The 25,982-nt window shown below is 48.3% G+C and overlaps 1 protein-coding gene across 24 annotated transcripts in view; it reads right to left on the bottom strand.

Moving 5' to 3' along the window:
• LOC105465975 (potassium calcium-activated channel subfamily M alpha 1) overlaps nt 1-20,521 on the bottom strand; it is a 763,404-nt gene extending 742,883 nt beyond the window's left edge. For 18 of the 24 annotated variants that reach the window (XM_011714686.3, XM_011714685.3, XM_011714673.3 and 15 more), the window contains exon 1: nt 19,989-20,521. In XM_011714686.3, the coding sequence (XP_011712988.2) occupies nt 19,989-20,357 (369 nt within the window). In that variant the 5' untranslated portion in view covers nt 20,358-20,521. The other 6 variants (XR_011607375.1, XR_011607376.1, XM_071068799.1 and 3 more) reach the window with 5 other exon arrangements.
• Nucleotides 20,522-25,982: the final 5,461 nt, after the last annotated feature.

The raw sequence follows: 25,982 nt of genomic DNA on the forward strand, positions 1-25,982 counted from the left end.
TGCCCAAGGTCCAAAGGTCAGCAAGCAACACAACTATGATTTAAGCCTGAGTAGGCTGGCTCCAGAGGGCATGTTCCTGATGACCACACTGAACTATCTAGAAAGAGAGATGGTGCTCATTGAGACATTAGAATTCTGGTCCATTGGATTTTAGAAAGGCAACCTTATTACTCATGTTATTACCCATGTTTGAGCCCCTGTTTTCTCAGCAGTGAACTGTTGAACTTACTTTACTGAGACATAAAATTGGACCTGGGTAGAAGGGTTTACCCAAATGAAGTGCATTTCCAAGGTGAAGCACATCACCGCATGAGTAAGACAAGAAACCCAGGAAGGAGCCTCTGTCATCCATGAGCCTTCCTCTCTCAATGCTCCAGGCAAAGAGCCACACCAGGTAAGATTCAAAGTGGGAGAAGGTAGACTGGGAGATGATGCATTCAAATCATGAGGGCAGGCTCAGGCAACTACTGTCAATTCACCACCCTTGAATTAGGGCCAACGTTACCCAGTGACAGTCTCTTTGAAAGATGAAGCAGGGAGACAGTTATGCCCGTTAGTACCTTTATCCTGAAGATGTTTAAGAAACTGAGTAGCTTTCAAGTTGCAGACAGGGATAAGAAGAGGCAGAGCTGAAGGAACTCCAGAGCAGCATAGGAAGAGGCTAAGAGTTAACAATCTGAAGACAGAAAACCCTGGCTTCTAATGCCAGTAATGCCACTTATTAAGGATGCCTCTTAGGCAAGTGACATCACATAGCCATTGCAAGCCCCAGTTTTTGTACATCTGTAAAATGGGAATAATACAGATAGTATCTACATCACAGGCTGATTTAGAGGATTGAGATAATGCATATAAAGTGCTTGACACCATGTCTGACACCTAGCAAACACCCAGTAAACATTCAGTTTTCTTATTGGGTCATGATAATGATTCTGGCAGAGCCAGCTATGGACAGCAGAAGCCCTCAGTGTGGGACTTGGGAGCCCCTTCAGCCGTCCAGGTGTCCTCCAAATCTATTTCAATCTCCTGGGTGCAGTGCTACATTTCCCAGGATCCCTTGCAGTTAAAACACCATGTGACCAAGTTCTGGCCAATGAACTGTGCGGGTAGACGTGATGTGAATTACTTCCATAACTACCCCCACAAAACTACCCCTCATGATCCTTACTTCTCATCCCCTATCATCCAGACAGATGCAGAGGGTCCAGCAGAGACCTTCAGGGGCCCCTAGAAGATTTCAGGTCCACAAGTGAAAGGAGCCAGGGTTACTAATGACTGTCTGATGTGTGTCCTCACTGCACCCTCCACACACACCATTGATGGTACGTTATATGAGCAATATGTAAACTTCTGCTGTATTAAGTCATTGACATGTTGATCTATTGTTACAGAGGTGGCCTAGCTGACTAATACACAGTTAATCAAACCTCAAGATGGACTCACAGGTCCCTGTTGCCTCGGTGATTCCATCACCACTGCACACACCAGAGTCTAGATACCATAAATACGGTCCAGGAGAGAAACCAACAGCGTGGTGTGGTAACTGACAACTGGCCAGGTATGGTAAGCATAAGGTAAAGCCTGCAGCAACTCAAGAAATGCAGAGGGAAGACCACTCGTCTAGAAGAAACAGGATGGCCCAGCAGCAATATTACCTGTGCTCATAGCTACTGGTTCTTCAGAACAGTGTGGTTCAGTGGAAAGAGCATGGTCTCAGAGGCCAAGCACATCAGAGGCCATATCTGCCTGGGATTTACCCAGAAAAGTGACTGAACTCCTCTGAGCTTCAGTTTCCACACCTACCAATCATGGATAACAATACCCACCTCTGTGTTCTGTGACATCACACTGGTATCTTCAAACCAGCCAGGGCAGGAATATTTATACCATAGGAATTGACGAACACTGTACATAGGAGCTTTCTTCTCTAGAAATTCAGTTGTTAATAACTTACCAGCGCATCCCTGGATAAACAGGAGTCAGCTAAGTGAAAGGGGAGAAGGAGGACAAGGAAAGAGAAGTCCAGCAGTGTAGACAGCATGTGTGAAGGCCCAGAGGTAAAAACCAAAAGGCCCTTTAATGAAATGAAAGAAGTCCTAAGCAGCTGGGTGTGGAGGGCCTGGGAAGATGTTAAGAGGAACCTAGAGAGAGGGCAGGAGCTGGACCTTGTGAAAGGACCTCACTAAATAGTAATTATTTGTTCCAGTCATCCATGGCTGTGTAAAAAATTACCCCAAAGTGTAGTGGCTTAAAACAATCATTTCATTTTGTTCATGACTTTTAAGCCAGGAATTCATAGAGGGATCAGCTGGTGGGTTCATCTCCAATCTATGTCAGCTGGGGTTGGAGGACCCACTCCCATGATGGCATCTTCACACATATGCATGGTGCCTCGGTACTCTTTGGAGAGTCTCTCTCTCTCTCTCTCTCTCTCTCTCTCTCTCTCTCTCTCTCTCTTTCTCTCTCTCTCTTTCTCATGTGCCCACCTGCACACTTGCTCTCACTCTCACTCTCCCCCTTATAGTGGCCAACTTCCCTAAGAAGCAGCACTTCCAGATAACAAATGAACTGCCAGGGTTCTTCCAACATAGCCTCAGAAGTCACATAGCATCACTTCCACCACAATCCATGGGTTATAAGCAACCCATGGATTACAGTGGCTAGCTCTGACCCCAAGGGGACAACCCAAGAGAATGAACACGAGGACTCGTGGTTCACTGAGGGCCTGCTTTGAAGACCAGCCACCGCATTGAGTGACCCGCGATCACTGCCCTGCCAGGCACAGATCCATAAAGAAACCAGGACCAGCCCTGTCCACAAGTAGCTATCTGCAGAGGAGACAGGATGCCTACATAGAAAATAGGGGTGCAGCATCAGAGGGCCGCTCCCCACCCAGGATGGAAGGACAAACAGAGAGGAAGCATCAGGGAAGGGGGAGGCAGAGAAAGCTGACCAGGTTAGGTAGAGAAGGCTTCCCAGGACAGTGGCATTCCCAGCAAGGTGAGCTAAGACTTGAAGGATGGAGGAGGTGGAGGATTGGAAGGGAAGGAATAGGCCATCCCTGGGGCCACCCTCAGCCTTCTATCGCATTTGGATCACCATGGACCATGCCAGGTCATCTCCACATTTCCCAGCAGGGATGTTGATCAGACCCGGGCACTCTGCAGCGATGCTCAGCAGCTCAAGAGCAAGGGCGGCTCCTGACTGTGAGGGGTCATTGCCAGGCCCACAAGCCTGTCTGTTGTACTAGTGCCCGGGAGGGGCTGTGGACTGTGGACCTGTTTTCTCTGGCTCGACCTCACCCAGAACCAGCAGCAGAAAGGCCAGTTATGCAACCATCCTCACCATAGCCTGCCAGCCTCAGAGGCCAGGCCTGGCCGCCAGGCCTGGTAAGGAGACTGCTGTGGCCTGCACAGCACAAGGCAGTGCTGGGCCCTAAATGCCACTTTCCATGCAGGTGCAAGACACTCTGCTGACAAACACCTGGGGACAGCAAGAGCTGTGGGAGGGAGGTAAAAATAGCACAGTTGGCAACAGAGAAGGCTTTTCTAAGTCCTCAGGGTCCTATTATTCCTTGTCCATGGGATACACATGAGCTGGCACCGAGCATTCTCTCTTCTCCAAGGCTCATGCTTAGAACAGGCACAGAGGCCTGGGAGGTCTCTTGTATCATGTCAGGAGCTACACAGTGATCAGAAGTTAGGGAGATCACCTGTTGCAGAGGCTGGACTTGGAGGATAGGATGGCGCTGCTGTCATAACCCCACATCCCCAGTGGGTTCTCTCTGGCCACTCCCTCTATGGCCAGTTCTGTTTTCTCCCCCTTTTCTGAATCCCAAATTCTTGGTGTTTCTGTTATTCACATTGCCATTAAGAATTATGGGCCTTGCACTGTGTTTTTAATTTGTTGTGTAAGGGTTTTATACAAACACAGCTAGATGCCTAGAAAAGACAACACATACGGGCATGCAGGCTGTGCACTGCACAACTCCATAGGGCATCATTCATGACCAGGATGTGAGTGGCGCCCTGGAATCATGCAATGTGGTTACTGGTATTGCCAGAGAGGAAATGATGTCTTACATGACCCCATATCCCCAGGAAAAGGACAGCCACGCTAATAAAGATTTGCTAACTAACCAATTTGTCTCCTGCTTCCAAAATATTCTCACGCATGGGGTTTGGCAGGCACACGGCCACAATGCCCAATGGTCTAGAAAGAGAGACATATTGATATACAATAATGTATTTCCAGGCCATGGAGGTGGAGAGGCACAAGGAATTGATCTTTCTAAGTCAAGGAAGATTCATAACCACTGAATGAGTTAACCACTACCTTCTTCTGAGTGTGCAGATTAAATTCTCTGTCGCAGCAACATCCAAATGCGCTAAATTTTAACAGATCTGGAATTTGGATATATTTATTTCCCTTTCACAGAATTCCCATTCTTTTACTAACACAGTTTCAGAGTTTGAGATATGAGCAGGCAGTGTGTGGGGATAATAAGGCATCATTCCACACCAGGATGCACAGGCCCATGGTTTAATGATGAGACTTTGCTGGTGGGTGCAAACTTTGCTGATCCCCCATGCTCTCTTGGATCTGTGTGCATCTCACACATATGTACACACACACACACACCTCTCTCTCAAGTTTTTAAAAATCTACTTAAATTCTGCATCCTACCTCCAGTAAATTCTGTGTACAGTGTAAATGTTAATATCAAAAATAGTGTTTTTCTGCTGAGCACAGCAGCTCGCGCCTGTAATTCCAGCACTTTGGAGGCCGAGAGAGGTGAATCACTTGAGCCCAAGAGTTAGAGATCAGCCTGGGCAATATGGCAAAACTCCATCTCCACCAAAAATACAAAAAATTAGCCAGGCACGATGGTGCATGCCTGTAGTCACAAGCCTGCAGTCCCAGCTACTCGGGAGGCAGAGGTGGGAGATAGCTTGAGCCCAGGAGGTGGAGAAAAAAAACACTATTTTTCTCCAAAACTTCATGGAAGACTGCTGACACTCAGAAAAATGACCCAATATTGATTCTGTGCCCCCACATACCCCTCAGCACAGAGATGTGGCACATGCGCTGTGGTTCATAAAGTACAATTCGATGTCATCTGATGTGAATCTCATAGCAGTCCTGGAGTTGTACCTTGAGTAACCTGCATGACTGTACACAGCCCGCTGCCTGTCGGGTAGAGAAAAGGTGATTATCCCATTTTCCAGCAAGAAAAACTAAGACTCAGGGAATGTAATAGGACTAGACAGCATTTAAGGTTCCTTCTCATCCTGGGAATTGACATACCTGAGAATTCAGTAGTATGAAACTCTCTGAACTTGTCAAGAGACCTCACATCTCATCCAGAAACAATAATACACCACTCCTCTTTTCAGTCCTGTCTATGTCATCAGAGTTTCCCTCACACTGTGGCCAGGAAGAGCCAAGGAGGTACAAATGAGGTGTACAGTGTGGGATTAGGTGCATGGGACAACAGCCCACCTGCCTGGATTTAAACTGGCTCTGTCCCTCACCTGTGTGTGACCCTGAGCAGTTACTCAACCTCTCTGTGCCTCAGTTTGCAAATCCATAAGTGAGGATAATAACACCACCAAATTCACTGGGTTGTTGTGAGGATTATATAATACTTATAGTTTAAAAACAACCAGACACACGGTAATCACTCAAAGTTTGTTATCCAAAAAAAGAAAAACATTTTTATTCTCTATGCATCCATTTTCTAATCTGTAAAATGGGAATTTGAAAAGGGCCTACATCACAGGATTGTTTTGAGGATTAAATAACAGAATAAACATAAGGAGCTTCAAACAATGCTTAATGCATAGAAGCCACTCAAACAAGTTTGTTCTAATTTCTTTCCCCTAAGAAAACAGTAACTCTAATTCCCACAGAAAGACTTCCCCAAACAAAAGTGCCAGTAGGTCTGGAAATAAACGCAAGACCTGAGAAGGAATCATTGCTGTTTTCTAAAACCAGTGATAGACAGGGTCTCTTAGAGACTGGAGGTTCTTGCTTTACATTCATTCTTTCTGAGGTCAGAAAGTAAAAAGGATCATGGGTGAACAGGCACTGGTGAAATGGGGAAGAAAGAACAGGAACATCTCAGTTGCTAATTTCTGTTTTCACCATGAAAATCATTTTAAAGCCCTGCCTAGAATTTAAATAGCATCATCCCTGGAGATAGCTGTTTCAGTTTCATTACAGTCTGTGTTCATAGAGTACAAATAGAAACCTTCGTGATTTTATTAGTTTCCATGCAACTTAGGAGAGATTTGCATGATAACATTTCAGCTCCAGACTTTAAAAAGGGACCAATTAAAAATACAGCACTTGCATTGCCTGTCACTGGAAAATGAAAAGGTTCACAGAGTTTTAAAAACCTCTGTCATATCTGGTTCATGGTCATAAATCAAGCATTCAGTACTACAGTGGCAATCACTATTGTCTGAATGTTTAGTTTATTTTGTAAGAAGTACTTGGAGCAGCAGGGTGCAGTGGCTCACACCTGTAATCCCAGCACTTTGGGAGGCCGAAGCTGGTGGATCACTTGAGATCAGGCATTCGAGACCAGCCTGGTCAACATGGTAAAACCCTGTCTCTACTAAAAATACAAAAAAAAATTAGCCATTCATGGTGGTGCGTGCCTTTAATCCCAGTTATGTGGGAGGCTGAGGCAAGAGAATTGCTTGAACCCAGGAGGCAAAGGTTGAGGTGAGCTGAGATCATGCCACTGCACCCTAGCCTGGACGAGACTAAGACTCCATCTCAAAAAAAAAAAAAAGAAAAGAATACTTGGAGGATGTTTGCACCCCTGATAAGAGTTAAACTGTAGTACAGAAGAAACAAAATGTACAACTAAGTATTTTTGCCTGGATTGCAGCAAGTCCCACACAATTACCAACACCCCAAAGCTACCTGGTACTCTGTGGATCTGTGAAGTGTTAATGTAATGTATCTGTGACAAGTTAAAATTTAATGCATGGCTCCGGTAGCATAATCGAATCGATGTTATGTAACCTAAGAGAACTATTCCAGTAAGTTTTGATGTGCCGGCTGCTTACGGTTCGGGGGAGTTTTTTTCGGAGGTTATTGAGTATTTGGGAATCATCCCTTCAGACACTTGCTCTTTTGCCACAGAAGCCGCGGTAATCTTATCCCTGCTTCTGGCAGCTGGAATGCTGTGGAACAGGGCTGAGATGAGCAATTCTGGCTCCAGGGCTGCCTTTGGGGGCAAGTTAAGGAAAAGGATCAAAGTTGATTCGCATGACCTTCTCTTTAATCAGATGTTTCTTTTTATGTTCAACCTCAACAAAGCCAGCCTATCATAGCACACTATTTATAGTCTATAATCTAAGATGTTCTGAACCACTCCCCCACACCAAAAATTAAAATTAAAACCTCAATAGTGGTGTGGCTATATCATTAGAAGTAATAGCAGAGTCACAAAAACCTATTTCTGAGACTTTTTTTTTTTAAATGACAGGCTTGATGGTATTTCCAATGGGGCCTGTGTCCCCAGATTGTAATTCTTAAATATGTCATCAAAGTCAATATTGAAGTTCTGGGGACATGTCAATCAAATTTCACTCTTGTGTTTTATAGTAGAACAAGAACTTCTCCCTGGATCCACTGCCCTCAATAACTTAATCTTTGGTTCTTTACCAGGTAAAAATGACAGTTTTAAAATCTGACTTAAGAAATGGCTTTATATTGAAATCATGAAATCAGAGAATGTGTTATATGCCTGAGAAAACTAAGGCTCAGAGCCAACGACTTGTCTAAGACACTATAGCTGGTCACTTGTCATATGTCAAAATCAAAAATCCAGCACTCCCTTAACTTCACTCTAAGAGTAGACACCATTAAACCAGACCCTACAGGCAGAAAGAGGGTTGTTCTCTTCATTTGTCTGCTCTCAATGTGGGCAGCGCCTAACTCAAAGTCAGCCTGGGTACTTCTAGAGGGGTTGCAATCTTCAGAGGAAGAATATTAGCTGCCCACTAACAAAACAAGAACGCCACGGTAAAGAACATGTCAGGGAAGGAAATGTGCCCAGAGATAATGGTGGTCACTGGTGTGTGGGGGGGGGGGGGTTGGAGGAATGTTTTTCCCTTTTCTCAAATGTTTATTTATAATTGTGGTGAAATACACAGACGATAAAAATGTACCATCTTAACCATTTTTAAGTGTGTAGTACTTTACACTTTAAAAAGTGCATATTTCACACTGTTGTGCAACCCATCTCCAGAAATTTTTCATCTTACAAAACTGAAACTCCATACCCATTAAACACTTCCCTCCCTCTGGCCCCTGGAAACTACCCTTCTACTTTCTGTTTCTGTGAGTTTGGCAAGTCTATGTACCTCATATAAGTGGACCTTATCCTTTCGTGACTGGCTTATTTCATTTGGCTGCTGTCCTCAATGTTCATCCATGTGGTAGCATGTGTCAGACTTGAATAATACTCTGCTGCATGTACCTATCACAATTTGCTAATCTATTCATCCGTGAATGAACCCTTGAATTGCTTCCACCTTTGGCCATTGTAAATAATGCTGCTGTGAACATGGATGTACAAATATCTCCATAAGACCCTGCTTTTAAGTTTCTTGGATATCTACTCAGAAGTGGAATTGCTGGATCATATGATAATTCAATGATTAATTTGTTTTGGGAAACTGCCATACTGCTTTCCGCCACGTCTGCACCATTTTGCATTCCCACAAACACTGCACAAGGGTTCCAATTTCTCCACATCCTCACCAACACTGGTGATTTTCTATTTTTTTGACAATAGCCGTCCTAACAGGTGTGACTGTGTCCTTTTTGTTTAATGCCCCTGGACATCCCCCATTTTCTACAATGAACATGTAGTGCATTTAGGATTAAGGACAGAATATAAAACGCTGAAGTTAAAAAGTAAATCCTATGGAGAAAACAGGGTTGTGAAAGAACTTAAGAAATGATTGGGATTTTTTTAGACTGAGACAAACTGTTGAGCCTTCTTGTGGGCTCAGCTAGAGACATCATTCCTATACTCTTCAATAATCTATCACGTGATTGGCTGTGGCTGCCACAATCCACAGGAGAAATGGCCATAATTCATGGGCAGCTGAAATAATTCCTCTAAACTCTGGGAGGAAAGTGTTCCCAGATGCAGGAAGGAGAACAACAATGTATATTAAGCTGTTGCCAGCTAATGTTGGTCATAAAAATCCCTAGCACTTGGGTAAGGTCTTTCATCTTCCAAATCTTTCCTCCAAGCCTTAGAATGCTTATCTCTGAGTTCTCCGTTTGAATAACTCAAGGCCCACTTTTTCCCCTTCCAGAGTCACAAAGGGTCCACTTTCCAAAACCACATAAAGAGAAAAGAATGTGAATGTGGCAACTTCTCCTGAAGAGGAGCAGAATTCTGCTCTCGGTTAACAAGCACACAAAGAAGATTCCCCACAAAGCCTTCCAACGCTTCACCTCTGAGCCACACAGGCCGCGTGCTATCAGTTCATTAGACAGAATGTCTCGTTGAAGAGCTAAAATTTTCCAAAAGTGAACTCATTCTACTCACTGGTCTTTATATATGCTCTACTCCTTGGAAGTGAGGTCATTCGATATGATTTATTCATTAAGACAAAGGTAAAGGAACTAAAACCAAAATCCATCCAATCAGCTATTTATCCAACCCCTAACTCTCAGAGGAGAAATTCTTTTTTCCTTGGTGTGAACCTCTGCCTCTACCTCCTGCCTTCCCTCACTTTCTTCTCTTGTGTGCTTTGCTCTCTTTTCTGGTTTCTTTCAGTTCAACAAAATAGGGGAGATGACAGCAGACGTATACAGGAGCCACAGAGGAAAGGAGACCCAATAATCAGGTGGGGAAGAAACAGCCTCCTATTCTAAGGAGTGGCTGTATTCAAGTGATGCAAAAAGAGGTTCAAGAGCACTGTCTGTCTCCCTAGGTGGAAAAGAGTCAACACCTAGAAAATGGAATCCAGCTCGAGTTTCCTAACAAAGGTTCCGCACCCTACATCCAGATTCTTGGCAGGGCCCCAAAATTACAACCCTCCCATGAAACTGAGAAGGGGGCTAAACCTGGGAGATACAGGGCACGTGACTTTGATAAGGAGGTGAATTTATGGCCCAGAGACAGCCAAAAGCCACCAGCCACAGCTGCTGACAAGACCAAAAAGACCTCAGGAGGCAAACTTTAAGAAACAACCAGAATGGGTCGTTTTCTGAACTCTGGGCAAAGGGCAAAGGGAAACCACACAGTCTCAGGAGGAGGAGGAACCCAGGGAAGCCAGGGAGAAAAAGAAAGTGGCCTTCAAGGAGGAAACACAAGTTAAGGTTAAGGTCAACAACACTGCGGACATGGAAACACTACCCAGCTCTGTCCCTTCCTGGACTGGATTTAGAATTTGAAATCTACCGTCCACCAAGGCTTGTTCTGCATGTCCCAGACACAGACTGGAAGCAAAGAGGGACTAGTGCAAACAGAAAGATCTTTCCAAGTTCATCGTAAGGTGGGTTTGTCCCCAGTAGAATGGTGGCCTCAGGAGATCATAAACACACTGGTAGGGTGGGCTTCCAGCACTGGGAAGGAAGCACATAGAGCCTGAGGCCCCAAAGCTTCCTTCCACCTCTGTGAGTTTATAGTTCCATGCGTTTCTGCACTTGTTAAATCAGGTCGCTATTTGTTGTCTACTAAACTACAAACTTGAAGCCCCCAACCAGCAGAGGCCACTCTCGATCCCACCCCCCAGCCCCAGTTCACTCCCAAAGATGAAGACAGAGAGGACTGTCCAGTCTCTAAACGGGATGAAGGATCTATAATAAGACATGGAACAGGAAAATAAAATAAATACTCATCTTATACTCCCAACTTGAAATGCACATACAGGCAGCCCAACAGCCTGTAGATAATTTGGCTTACAATGATGTGCAAAGATGCAGACCCATCGTGGCTGAACAGTTTTGTACAGTTAGAATTGACCCTGGAAAGAATATTACTGACAATCTTGCCTTAAAAACTCTTTTGCAAAAGACATCACGGACCCAGACTTCAGCAGCTAACAGATGGAAATTAATTTCACTTCAAATCAAAAACCTAAAATCCGGCTGGGTGCGGTGGCTCACGCCTGTAATCCCAGCACTTTGGGAGGCCAAGGCGGGTGGATCATTTGAGGTCAGAGTTCAAGACCAGCCTGACCGACATGGTGAAACCCCATCTCCACTAAAAATACAAAAATTAGCCACGCATGGGGGCATGCACCTGTAATCCCAGGTACCCGGGAGGCTGAGGCACGAGAACCCTGGAGGAGGAGGAGGTTACAGTGAGCCGAGATCATGCCACTGCACTCCAGCCTGCCAGCCTGGGCAACACAGCAAGACTCTGTCTCAAAAAAAAAAAAAAAAAAGTCTAAAATCCTATTTTTCCTTTTAAAAAAACACCCCTCCCCCAAGTAAAAGTCAACTCTGATAATGGGGAGATCTACATGTTTACCTTAATTACTTCTTCCCCAAATTGAAGTATTCCTCCCTATTGTGCTAGAAACCAAAATTAAATAGCACCAAGTTTCCACAGAAACCCTCAGGAATGCGAGCCACTAAGGAAAGAGGATGTAAAAGAAAGACTGTAGCAAGAGGAGGTGGGGGAGAAGGCTGGAATTCAGGCTTTCCTGTGAATTCGCTTTGAAATGCCCAGAGTCCACCGGATCTGAGTCCCCAAGAAAATCTGGTAGAGAGGCCAGTGAAACAGCATAAAGAATAGAAAACACATGAGATGTGTTAAATAATTTTGATTTCGGCCACGTGAAGAAGTATTAGTCATACAGGTAACGAGATCTTACAGGGAGGTGATTCCAAGGCTCAGCTTGACAACGTTAAGTATACCCATTCTGGGCCTGGAGTGCCAATTACATTTCCAGATTGGCAATTAGACATAATGTCCCAAGACAATCACCAAATAATGCCAAAAACAAGGCAAGTTACATCTTAAAGCAGCCATTCTTTTGAAACTGCCCTTCCCTCCTCTGCCTGACTCATCCACCTCACAAACAGCTGCCCCTTATGAACTAAATCCTTGTTAGCTACTGATCAAGAGAGACCAGGTGGCATGAATAATTAAAATCCACCAATGATTCAAGCACCATGTTGTCAACAAACCAAGTCCATCCCTTTCACCAGGAGTTTCTCCATAGTGTCTAACAAATTACCCAAAAAAGCAGCAAAATATATTTGCCACCCCCAACCAATGCATTCTCATTCAGGCCCCAGCTAACCACTGGAAAGAGCCTTCCAACATGTATGTGTGTTTACATTTGTATGACTCAGTTCCTGCCCTCAAGGAGTTTGCAGGCAATTCAGAGATCAGATGTTCATATTCCATGAGAAGATAACTGTTTTTTCCTCTGCTCAGCCTGTCAAGTACTAATAAAAGTCCTAATGAGCAGGGAGTCAGAACTGGATCTTACTTATTTTTCCCCCAGCACCTAGCTTGGTTTCTGGCACATCGTATGCACTTAATATGCAACACAAGCCAGAACAACAACAATAATTATAACCAGAAGACTTCTTTAAGGGCCTACTGTGTGCAGGCCACAATGCCAAGTCCTTCTTCATTCTGCCTGCTGCAGACATTCATGGTTCTCCCCTCTGACGATGAAACAACATTAAAAGTACATCTCATGGAAAAAGTCCCTGACAGTGTGAGCTGTGAAAAACCCTGGTATGGTGAGAAAAGGAGCTACTTTCACTTTCGTCTGCTGGAATTCTTAAGAAGTGCATTGGAGGGCCGCATAGCACGGTTCCACCTGTGTCCCCCAGTCACTCCACGGGCAGCTCTTCAGCCAATTCTTTGAGGTTGAACCCTCCATTTGGGAAGGCCCACCCAGGCCCCTACGGAAAATCAGGCTGGCAGTCTTGATGCCCACTGACTTCAAACACTCCAGAGGGAGTGGTCCCCAGCCAGCCTGGAGCATCACCGCAGTGCATCCCTGGTAACACCACAGCCTTTAATTTTGCAAGGAGGTGGTTTGGCTGGGTTGCCCTCCTGGACTTCGGGAAGTCACACCCTTTGCAGAATGACCAACTGGCACGAGGAAGAGCCCACACATTGGTGGGTAATACGCAGACCACACCCTATAAACACTGTTCTGGCTGCCACAACCCAACCCTAAATCCACAGTGCTGATGGGTTCCTTAGGAGCAGGCACCTGGACCATCAGCTTTCACAAATAAGAGCCCAGCCTGTACCACAGCTACCCTGGCCTGAACGGAGTTTTCTCCACCCAATGGTCTGGCACAGCAAACCTTCTGCTTCTCATCCCTTCCCCCTTTAAGAGCTGGGAATTTCCATATTTAAAAATAAGCTGATCTTCAGGGATGGACTGCCCGGAGGCTGAGGGATGGACCAGATCCTTGATACTCAAAGTGTGGTCTGCACAGCATCAGCATAGCCTGTGTCTCACCAGACCAGCAGAATCTCAGGTCCCACACTGGATCTTCTTCATCACAGCCTGCATTTTACCAGCTCCTGGTGATTCCTGAGCATATTAAAGTCTGAGTTAGCCAGGCACAGTGGCTCACACCTGTAATCCCAACACTTTGGGAGGCCAAGATGGGAAGATCACTTGAACCCAGGAGTTCAAGACCAGCCTGGGCAACATAGGGAGACCCCGTCTCTATAAAAAATTGAAAAACTAGCCAGGCGTGGTGGCACACATCCATAGTCTTGGCTACTCGGGGAGCTGAGGCGAGAGGATCACTTGAGCCTGGGAGGTTGAAGCTGCAGTGAGCAGTGATCATGCCACTGCACTCCAGCCTGGGCAACAGAGTAAGACCCTGTCCAAAAACAAAAAAATGTTTGAGAAGCCCAGGCCTAGAGACACTCTCCAGTCCTTGAAGATAAAGATCTGATATCCCCACTGAACATTCCCCGGGCCTTCTGTCCACAGTACTAGGACACCCCTGCCTCCGAGGGTCCCTGAGTTTCCTTTTCTAGGTGCCTGATGCATGGGGTTCCACCCACCCAAGAAGCAGTTCTAAAAGAGACACCCTTGGTCTGCTCCCTGACTGTGCACAGAAAGGCGTGGCCTTGCCTGATCCCCAGGGATGTCTCCAAGGGACCCAGTGTTCCCCACAGGGCCCAGGGCCAGCATCACAGCACAAACAGCCCTTTCACTGGAACCACAGAGGCAACCCTCCAAGGGATCTGCAGCTCGGCAAGGTGGTGCTGGCTGCTGTGATTCACAGATTAGCATGGTCACTGCCAGTGTGAGCCGGGACACCCACTTTGGGAAGGAGGTCCTGGCACTGCAATCTAATGCCAATGTAACTGTTTCTGCACCAGGTCTCTCATGCCCTGATGAGAGACAGAGAGAGACAGCCCCAAAGCAAGCACTTACTCCTAGCTATCAGCCACCCAGTGAATGTCCCCATCCAGGGAACAAAATAGCCGTGAGGCAAAGAGAAGGTCCATTTGGCCTTCCCATTGGAATGCTTTATCCTCCAGGCCAAACAGCAGGGGGCAAGCATCTCTTCTTTTCCTCCTGATGTATGTTTGGTCAAGTCTCCTGGGCACCTGGAAGCAGGGCTAGACCAAGGCTCCCAAAAGGAGGCCATAGGTTCCTAGTGTCCTCCTAGGAAATGCTATAAATTGGGGTTGGTGAAAAAAACCACCCCCATGAGACTGTGCTCTATCATAGACCTCAATCTGCAGGTGAGGAAACGGAGGCACAAAGGCATGATGTCTTTGCCCAGGATCACAGGCTGAACCTTGGGCACTGCACAGCAGCCTTGACACCAGAGGAAGACTGCTCACAGGTAGCACATTTGAGGGCATTTTAACCAATTTCTCTACCAGCAGGATGCTGCCAAGCCTGTGATGTGACCCTCCAAAGGGGGAAGCTCAGCCATGCCATGCCTGCTGATTTTTTTTCACAATGTAATTTAAAAGGCAGGTGTGTCACAGAACACACTTTGGGAAACACTGGCCGAGGGGGTGTCTTGGAAAAGCTGGTCTGGGTAGACAGTGAGTGTCCTGGCCAAGAGACTGTGACATCACTTGGGAGACAGGTCTATGCGTTCTGGACTTGGGATAACAGGGGTGGAATTTGTCCCTCCTCAAGGGTACAATGCTGGACAACCACAACTGCCCACCAAACGCCACAGTGTTTCCCTTCTGCCAGCCCGGCAGCTCCTGGTCCCCCATACTGTCAATGTTCGTCCACTGATACCCCACCATCAAAACTGTAACCATCCTGCCAGGACCTCATCGATGGAGCCTACCTCTGCTGCCCTGCCTTAACCTTCTAGCCTTGCAACAGCCAAGAGCGATAAGCCCATGTCTCAGTCTTACTCTAACTGGTTTTTGGACCTATGACAGTATACTTCAGGATCTGAAGGCTCCTTTTGGCTCAAAAATTGTATTTGTTATAGTCTGAGCCCTTCAGGGGCTAAAAGTTCAATGAATCAAAGGGAAAATAAATTCAGCACTTCGTGAAGCTATGATAGTTACCACTTACAAGAGCCCTGCTAAGTGCCTGGCATTTGCAGGGTGCTATATGACCATTATTCCTGCTCCCTATAAGAACCCTACAAAGTAAGCATCAGTATGCTCTTGGTATGGGTGAAGTAATCAAAGCTCAACACGGTTGGCAGTCAAAGATGCCCTGCTAATAAATGTGGGATCCACGATTTGAACTTGGGTTTGTCCGATTGCAGAGTCTTGTACTAAAATGTGCATTTCCATAAAGAGGGCCAGGGGCTGGACGCAGTGCCTCACGCCTGTAATCCCAGCACTTTGGGAGGCCAAGGTGAGCAAATCACAAGGTCAGGAGATCAAGACCATCCTGGCCAATGTGGTAAAACCCCATCTCTACTAAAAATACAAAACTTAGCCGGGTGTGGCAGCATGTGCCTGTAGTCCCAGTTACTTGGGAGGCTGAGGCAGGAGAATTGCTTGAACCCAGGAGGCGGAGGCTGCACTGAGCTGAGATCACGCCACCGCACTCCAGCCTGGGCAACAGAGCAAGACTCCGTCTCAAGAAAATAAAGAAAAAAGGAGAAAGAGAGAGCCAGGAATGAGGAGCACAAGCTCTCTGGACAAGGGCGGCCAGCTGGAGCTCCCCCATGACTGGAACCCGAGAACTCCTCCAAGGCCACCCCAAGTAATCTGCTCAAAAAGGAGTATCTGAAGGTCATCTGGTGCAGCCAATCCCCAGGACACGATGAGATGAGGCACCAGGGCCAATCTGGAATCAAGAGCTCCACGGCACCGAAGCTCCAGCCCTGATTGAATGCGTCAGGCCAGACCCTGGGTAATTACCAAGCTGTAATGGGATCTGATATTTATATTAGTCATGAGCCTGACAGAGAAAACGTGTTGTTTTCTCAGGCACAGCCATGGAGACAACATCTCGATAATTCATTACACGCAGACCATCCTTGATCAAGCCCAAGCTTCTGCAAGGACAGCAGCTCAAACTGAGAATAGAAATAACTCTATGCCCAGCCACACTCAGGCCCCTCAGCAAACCACAGCTCCATCGGAAGTTGGCCTCAGTTTCCCCAGATATTTAAAGAGAAGTGGACCATATGCTGAAAGACGAGCAGAAGATGGAAATAAAGATATGTAACTGTCCCAAGGCTGAATTCCTAGAAGAATTGCTGAGGGATTGCAAAACACATTCTGAGCTAGAAACTTTAACCCTCATTCCTCAACTCTCCCTCTCTCCTAAATCAAATCACAGAGCAGGAAGAGACATTAGAACTCACAGAATTCAATCCCCACATTTTATACATAAGGAAAGAGAGACACCAGAGAGGTTAAATAACTTCTTCAAAGTCATGGCTTTATTCAGGCTATCAGAGCAGCTCCCTATTCAATATAGTCTACGACAGGATTGAACTTCACAATGTCACACCCAAGTGAATAGAGAGCTCTGATGAAATCCCACAAAGAAAAAAACAATGTGAAAAAGTACAGCAAAGAACACAGTACTGGAATAACTGTGACCAAGTTCCCAACAGGAGGAAATTGTAATGTTTTCTTCTTCACTTTCTGAAAAAGTTCACATGCCACTCTTTTCAAAAGACTAAAGTCATTCACTATTTGAGATTCAGAGACCAGAGGTACTAATGAAGAGATGTCCCACGATGCATGTCCACAGTCTTGGATTCCTTTGATCCAAAAGGATGGTGCAATCCCAGAGACCAAACACTCATGAAATTGGAGGTTCTTGCTGAATTTTATCTCCCATAGAATTTTAGATGCTACAAAAGACCTGCTTTCCTCTGGAATCCAGCTCTTGATCAAGCCATCTTGGGGCTGAAGGATGGTGAGGGTGAACCCATCTGAGGGCTGGTAGAATTTTCTGGAAAGGCAGCCTATGTTTTCTTGGGAAATCTAGCACAAAAATTATTATTCTAAACTTAAGCCAATACATGCCTATGTATTGAGTCTTGACAAACCAAATACTTGGAAAGCAAAAAGAACAAAAGACAAAAACACACACACAATTGCAATAAAATTACAGACCTCAAGCATAGAAAGAAAAGCTTTTAAAAGGTTTAACTTACCATTATTGCTTATAATGAGCTGGCTACCTATGTCTTAAGTGAGCGAATCTAGGGGCAGATATCAAGAGATTCTGGGCATGCTTTAAAATGGACTCATGGTATCAAAAGGAACCTGCACTCATTCTATACTGTCCTCACATCTTCCAAACCAACAACCATCACCTCTCATCCCTGGCGGACTTCTTATAGCAACTAACTTCCATTTATGTCCACTCAGCAGGTCTTGGAGCTACAAAATACAGCCAAATATTTATGAATTGTTTTTTCTAATCGTTGCCAAAAACCTATTTTCTGGAGTAAACTGACAGAAGTTATGCTTGCTCATCATTTAGGAGATCCTTTGTGTGTGCAATGGGATTAGCATTTCATTACAGACACAGCAATTGCATTTATGTACTCGCTCGCGTAAAAATATTTTGGAAGCTGTGTTTAGGACCCCAGGATCACAAAAACACCACAACTTATTTTGAATCATTGAAAAAGTTTTCATTATGATCAAAATTGCCCACTGCCTGAAAGAAAGCAAGCTGTTAAAAAGTTCACCCAGATCACTCCATCTAGGGAACATTTCAGACACACACAACTGTGAGCTATCTTTCCTCTAAAGACAGTCGCTGAATCGCAGTAAACCGGGGAACAAAATTCCCAAGACTGTTGGGGGAGGTGGAGGAGAAGGATGGAGAGAGGGAATGTGGGAATCTGAAGGCTCCAGGAATAAGCTGTTCTCAGCAGGAAGGCTAGGCAGGGATCTGGTGTATAGGGCTTTGCTTAACCTGAGGGCTTCTCTGGCAGGTGAGAGGTTTTCCCCCTTAACAAATAAGAAAGAACCTCTACGACTGAGAAGGTAATTCCAAAGAAAACTCTCCGGCCAACACCTGCAGGCCTCCGGAGAAGTCAGAGAATGACGAAGAGAATGACGGTTTTCGTATTTCTCCCTTTGTTCCGATACACCAGTATTTTCCAAAACACAAATGTGCTGCCACAAAACACAGCTGAGCTCCAGCACCCAACAGGATGTATAATTAATGATCAGGAGAGAGAGCCTCCATTCGCCCTGGTGTTTTCATAGTCAGCCTTCACCCATAGCCCCTGGCTTCCCTACTTCTCTCAGCCGCTAAGGAGGCTGCTACAAGTTGTTGTGCCCTGTGGAACTTTGAGGGGTCCTCAGTTTAACTTTACTAGAAAATATGTGAACATGTGGAGGCTGCAATGTGTATCTACCCTGCACTATTCCCTTGGATGTCCCTTCCCTCCAAAACGGTTCGTGCTGTGAAGTCTCCTAGGATGGGAATTACTCAGAAAGAAGGCAGCTGGGTCACTCTCTTTTTTTCCAGTTCTTTCTTTTTTACTCTGCAGTTTTCTATTAAACAGTGTCGGGCCCCCCAATCCAGCTAGTAGCTGTGGGGAAGGGAGGACATCTCTAGGGACACGACTACAGACCAGGCAGTGAGCCTAGCAACCATACATCGAAGGTGTCGCCAGCCTCAGTGCTGGTGGGCGTCTGCGCCAGGAATAGCTAAAGCCGACGACATCTAGCCACCTTGAGCGCCAGGGAAGAAGCTCCGCGTAAAACCGCGGCCTCAGGTGGACCCCCGCTCCAGCTCCGCGCTGCTGGTGGCATTTCCGGGGACCCAAAGTGGGTGGCCTGGGGGCAAAGGAACAGAGGCCGAAGAACTTGGGGTATGTTCCAATAGAGCACCTAAGGGACGGAGTGGGAGGTTACATCAGATATGTGACCTCAACACATTCTGAAAGTGGCAGCCCCATGGGCTGCCCCCAATACTGGGATGGATCTCCCCAACTTCTCTCGCCCCTCGAAGTCCCCCTGCTATCTCGGGCCATGCTCCTCCCCTGGGATTCCCTTGTGCAAAATTATTCTCTCCCTTGCCCAAAGGATTTTCCCTTCTTTCTGACCCCACGAACTCATCTCCCCAACAGGTTCCTAAAGTATGGGCGGATGTCCTCCCTCTCGCCCACCGCCAGGAGCCGAGCCCCGGCAGGTGAGCGGTGTAGAACACGCACCCAGCTGCCCCCACCTCCCTCTGTCCCCGAGGTGTAGGCTCTCCCCACCCCGCACCACGGCACCCAAGACTGTGCGTTCCCCACCCCGGCCCCAGCCGCAGCCGCCAACAACCCTACAATAAACAAGAGGGCAGGATTGGGCGTCCGTGTCCCGGAGCGCATCGGCTGGGGGCAACTCCTCACCCCCGGCGCGCCGCCCGCTGCCCCGATCCGAGAGCACCGGGAGAGCCGAGGGAAGGGAAGGCGGCGAGGGGAAGGCAGGCGGGGATGGAGGGAGGCACTGCGCGACGCGGAGCGAGGAGGTGGGCTGCAGGGGACGCTGAGAAGCGGCGGGGCTGGCGCAGAGGGCGGGCGCCCGGGGCGCGCGTTACCTTGGTCTTGCCCCCGCAGTGGCAGCACACGGTCCACAGGTACTTGAGCGTCCGCCAGAGCAAGATGATGAAGAGGCCCCCGAAGAAAGTAACCATGGAGGAGGCCAGGAAAGCCCACCACATGCGTTGGCCCCGGCTGTCGCACGGCACCTCCATGGTCACCGGGATGATGAGCGCATCCATCTTGGGCTCGTGGACCGAGGACGAGGAGGAAGAGGAGGAGGAAGAAGAAGAAGAGGAAGAGGAGGAGGAGGACGCGTCTAGGCTGAGATGGTTCGCGTGGATATTGCTACTCATTCTAAGACTGCTGCCTCCGCCGCCGCCGCCGCCGCCGCTGCTGCCGCCGCCGCCGCCGCCACCATTTGCCATAGCTAGCAACGGGCAGCCGGCGCAGGGGCTCGGGGGAGCTCCTCCCGCCGCCAGCGCCACCCCAAACACCCATCAACAGCCATATTGCTGCTACTGCTGCCGCCGCCGCCGCCGCGGAGCGCGGGAGGGGGGCGGGGAGGCGCCTGGGCTCGGGGCGCTGTGCGCGACCTGGCGGGGTGCGCCGAGATATATACAGCGAGCCGCCGCCGCCAGCCCTCCCCCCGGCCGCCGGCCCGCCCGGGGGGGAGGGGGATGGAGAGCGCTGGCAGCTCCCCCTCCCCGGCCCGCGCCCCTCTAGCCCCGGGCTGCGCTGGCCCCGAGCTCCAAGACCCAGGGGGCGCCGCGGGCCTCCCGCGCCCGGGGTCTGTGCCGCCCCCGGGCCCGCCCCGGCTCCGCGCGCGGGCCCGGGTGTCCTCGGCGCCGCGCCGCCCGCCGTGCGCCACGGGTGTGCGCTGCGCTCGGCCGGGGACCCCCCTTCCCCGCGCGCCTCCTGCGCGGCTAACGAGCCGCTCTCTGCTTATTAGGCGACAACTCGTTAATAATGGATAATCGGCCCCCTCCGCCCTGGCGCCCCCGCGCCAGCCCTCCTCTCCCGGCTGCGCTCTGCTCAGGCTCCCCGCCCCAGTGCGCGCCCGGCCGCAGCAGGTTCACCGCGTCCGGCCACCGGGCCGTGGCCGCCTGCTAGCCCATGCTCCCCGGACCCCGAGTCCTGTCGCCACGCCGCTGAGCCCCTCGGCCTCCGCTCGCTCTTCCTCCTCGCCGCCTCCGACTCCTCCTCGTCCCCGTCCTCGCCGCCCGAGCCTCTTCGGCGCGCGCCCCGCGCTCCCCGCAGCCGCCAGCAGCAGCAGCTGCAGCAACTGGAGCGGGCGCGGGCTCAGGACGCCCGAGGCGGGAGGGGAGGAGGCTCGCCGCGCTGGCTCGCCTGGGCTCCAGGCTGGGCAGGGGCGAGCAGGGCCCCTCGGCGGCGGTCCGGCACGCGCCCCTGACCCCCAGGGCGCCAGGTAGAGCGCCCCCAGCCCAGGCGCAGGGCCAGGCGCCTCTCTCCAAGGTGCTGCGCCCCCAGCCGAGAGCGGTGGGGTACCCGGGGAGGATGGCGGGGCGCCCCGGTCAGGCCGATTTTTTCCCAAAAGAGCCCCCAGTGGGTAGGGGAGGAGTGCCAGCTGTCAACTGGATTCCACAGACTGAGCGCCCCAGGACCCTCGGGCTTCGGAACTGAGGAGGACCCTACGCCAGGATATACACAGCGACCCACCCTCTACTTCGCTCTTCTCCCTGCTTCCTATGTGCCCAATGTTCCGTGTGTGGCTGGAGGGCAGGGTCAGGAAGGCCGGTGGGTAGTCTGTGGCCTCTGACAGCAGCAGGTGGTTTCTCTCCTTTTTCCTTATTAGCAACAGAGGCTGCCCAAGAGAGAGTAGGCAGAGATGATCAGGACGACCTGACCTGGGGATAGTGCAGGCCCCAACAGACAACAGAGTTCCCTAAAAGGTTGCTTTCCTTTCATATAGTCTCAGATTCCATCCATCCTGTGAGGAGAACAGACGGGGGAAGAGGGGCTCCAGACTTCATTCCGGCTCACCGTTCCCCATTTAGGGTCTTCCCTTCTCCGCGCTTAAGATGAAGAAGGAGTCCGTGTTTTTCCGTAGCCTGTCTCCGTACACCACCAGGGGAATCCCCCTTCTGACACTTCCGGAAACTTTGCGACCCCTGGACACTGTCCCTCCTCGTGCTATCAGCTGGACCACAAGTTTTTCCAGGGCTAAATAAATCGAAGATGATCACGCTCTTCCCTCATTGCTGCAGTGGTTTCCCCAAAGTTTCCAGCTCATTAGTTTAAGCCTAATTGGAATTCTCGGGTTCCTTTCAGCCATGGAAAAGGCCCAAGTTAGCATCCTTAGCTTTACACCTGAGGCTGTCTCCGTGGGAGTCAGATCAGCCCTGCCCTTGTCCTTGGAGGTCTCTGGAAGGAAGAGCGAGCAAGGGAGGCTGAGCTGGGCAGAGAGGCTGCAGAGGATATTTGAAGTTTCTCTCTTGCTTGATTCAGAATACATTCGTTGGATTTAGGGTACACATCCACTAAGAAAGAATCAAGGCCAAAGTCAAAGGAGAAAATGGAGTGAGGTGAGTGTTATTGAGTATTTGGTTCTTAAAAAGCAGTGTATGTAAAAGGGAGCTGCAGAGAGTGTGCTCCAGAAAATGGAATTGTCTGAGCCTCCTCTCCATACTATCCCATGGTATCTCTAACCTCAGCCTCTGTTTTCAGCTACTCTGAATGCATCCCTGCCACACCAGACCCAAGCATGCAAAGGCCCTGGGCCTTTTCTGGTAGGGGGCTGGGGGAGCGGGACCCAGAAGTGCTGTGGGGATGCACAGGAAGGTGACTGTGGCATTGAGGTTCCTTTATTTATTAGCCTTCTCAATGGCTGTACTTTGCTGCTTTTGTGCCTCAGCACATGCCAAGAAAGTTAAGGACATTCCTTAACTCAAGGCCAAGATTTGAAACTTAAAAATAAAACACCCAGAACATAAAAAGAACAGCAAAGGATAGGACTGTCTCCCCAGTGGGATATGAAACCTCCAGAATGGATTCCCTCACCCACAAAACTGAAATTTTGCAAACCAGCAAATCCCCTCTGGGGCCTTCTTAGATGTCACCTACAGCCTGGATTCCCCTGAAATGCCAGTCTTGGGGACTAGTGGTAAGCAGACGATGGCTGTGACTTCCGTCACCCCAACTGCAGGATCCATAGCTTTTTCTCCTCCATCATCACCTTCATCACTTCAGCATCTTTGGAGAGGGTGCTGGGAGGCCCCTCAGATGCCATCTCCTGCTCTCTCCATCACCCCTGCCTCTGCTGATTGAAGCTTTTAGCAAGTTCTGTGCTATCCAAAGCTTTGGCTTAGTCAGGATTCATCAGAGACCCTCAGTGTTGAAGTCAATATCCTTCCCTTCCTACAATCCCCAGTCTCACCACCTCCCTAAATGGCCTGGCTGGTAAGCACTGAGAGAGTGCCACCATCCATCAGAAATAGACATTCCCAGGCCTTTGCCCAGTTCTCTCTGGCCATTTCCACATTGTTCACAAACTTTTGCACCACTTACAGAAAACTTGGCACCTGGCATTACAAATTTAGGAAAAGGCTCTGCACAGATGGAACCTCAAACTTAAAAGGAACTTAGGTATCTTTGATTTGATGTGTTTCTTCATTTATACAATCAAAATAAAGCCAGAAATTTCCCTGCCTACTTCGAAGGGTTATATGTGAGGATGAAAAAGAAGGTTGGGCATGGTGGCTCATGCCTGTAATCCCAACACTTTGGGAGGCTGAGGCCGTCGGATCACCCGAGGTCAGGAGTTCAAGACCAGCCTGGCAAACATGGTGAAACCCCATTTCTACTAATAATACAAAATTACTGGGCATGGTGGCACATGCCTGTAATCCCAGCTACTCGGGAGGCTGAGGCACAAGAATTGCTTGAACCCAGGAGGTGGAGGTTGCAGTGAGCTGAGATTGCACCACTGCACTCCAGCCTGGATGACAGAGTGAAGCTGTGTTGAAAGAAAGAAAGAAGGAAGGAAGGAAGGAAGGAAGGAAGGAAGGAAGGAAGGAAGGAAGGAAGGAAGGAAGGGAGGGAGGGAGGGAGGGAGGGAGGGAGGGAGGGAGGGAGGGAGGGAGGGAAGGAAGGAAGGAAGGAAGGAAGGAAGGAAGGAAGGAAGGAAGGAAGGGGAAAGAAAAGAAGGAAGGGAGGAAGGGAAGAAGGGAGGGAGGGAGGGGAGGGGGATGGGGAGGGAAAGGAGGGAGGGAGGAAGGGAGGGAGGGAGGGAGGAAGGAAGGAAGGAAGGAAGGAAGGAAGGAAGGAAGGAAGGAAGGAAGGAAGGAAGGAAGGGAGGGAGGGAGGGAGGGAGGGAGGGAGGGAGGAAAGGTAGGAAGGAAATATTATACAGATCTTAACTGCAATTGCTATGACCCCAAAAATGGACACCCAAAGTCTAACCAGATCTTCTGACCCCTGAGCTCATAATTGCATGTGCACATACCCCCATGCCATGCTGTCCACAGCATGTCCACAGCCAGGCTGTGGCCAGAGTCCAGGGCACAGCAGAGCCCCTCCAGCCTAAATGAGCTCTCTGACTACCCAACACTCATGCCCACTCCTTTTCTTGCCAGTCCCTGGACAGCCTTGGAAATGGGAAAGGTATAGAGAAGCACTATAAGCCCAGCACGTCTTCCCCTAATGTAGGTGTGTCTGCAGGCTGGAAATTAAGCTTCAATGGCACAAGAACTGAAAGCTTCAACAAAAGTAGAAACTTTACCCTCTGTTCTGAAAACACCACGAGCCTTATTTTTATTTCTAAATTCATTCAAAAGCTTTCCAGAGAGAAGGGCAGCCTGTGTACCACATGCATGTGTGTCTATGGCAGCTCTAAAAGCAAGTCAGCGGTTTCAAGCTTCTTAAGTATTCTGATCTGAACAACCCTAACTGATTTAAAAGAAATAAAAGGAAGTGCATAAACACACATACTAAAAAAGCAGAGGGACTAAAGTAAAAGCCAAGGAGGACAAAAAAGGTTATTTACTGAAATATTGGCCCAGCATCGCAATTAATGTGCGATGGATTTTCTTTTCCTCCAACCTGGACCTAGTTCCAATACTAGGACCTAGTTCCAATACCTAGTTCCAATACTAGGACCTAGTTCCAATACAATCAATCTTGGTGATTTTGCGATGGAGAGGCCAAGCGGTGACTCTTTAAATGATCTAGCGCCATCTGGTGGATTTTCCTGGCACATGACATTATTTCATGAATGTTCAAAAAAGGGGCTTAATTTAACAGTCTGAAATTTGAGATACGAAAATTCCAAAGAGGAAAACCCTGCTGGAAAAAAACTACAGGGAATAGGAAGGAGGCATGGATCAGGATGATGTTGGTCCAAGGATACAAAAATTCAGTTAGACAGGAGGAATGATTTCAAGAGATCTAATTGTGCAACATGGTGATTACTGTGGATAGCAATGTTTTGTATACTTGAAAACCTCTGAGAGATTTTAAGTCTTCTCATCACAGATAAATGATAAGTATGTGAGGTATTACATATGTTAATTAAGTTAGCCATGCCACAATGTCTATGTATTTTGAAACATCATGTACACCATAGACATAAAAAAATGATAAACAACATCAACAAAACCCTACAGCTTCAACAGTATGAATTATCTAATTACCACTCCTACCAGCATATAAACTGTTGTGGATGAAGGCAGCTAACAAAGTTCACATTATTACTATGACTTGATGTCAGATCTCAACTATTACTGCCACCGGTAACCCTGCCCTTCCTTGAATCACCACTGTGTTTTCTTTTAAAGTCAGCAGTATCCCTCTTTCTAACCACCCTTGGTCTTCACAGTCTGTTTATGAAGTAAAAAAGGGCAGTAGTGTCCGGGCGCAGTGGCTTACGCCTGTAATCCCAACACTTTGGGAGGCTGAGGAGGGCGGATCACCTGATGTCAGGAGTTAGAGACCAGCATAGCCAACATGGCGAAACCCCATCTCCACTAAAAATACAAAAATTATCTGGGTGAGGTGGCGCATGCCTGTAATCCCAGCTACTCAGGAGGCTGAGA

Source organism: Macaca nemestrina, chromosome 9 (assembly GCF_043159975.1).
Source record: "Macaca nemestrina isolate mMacNem1 chromosome 9, mMacNem.hap1, whole genome shotgun sequence".
Lineage (NCBI taxonomy): Eukaryota > Metazoa > Chordata > Mammalia > Primates > Cercopithecidae > Macaca > Macaca nemestrina.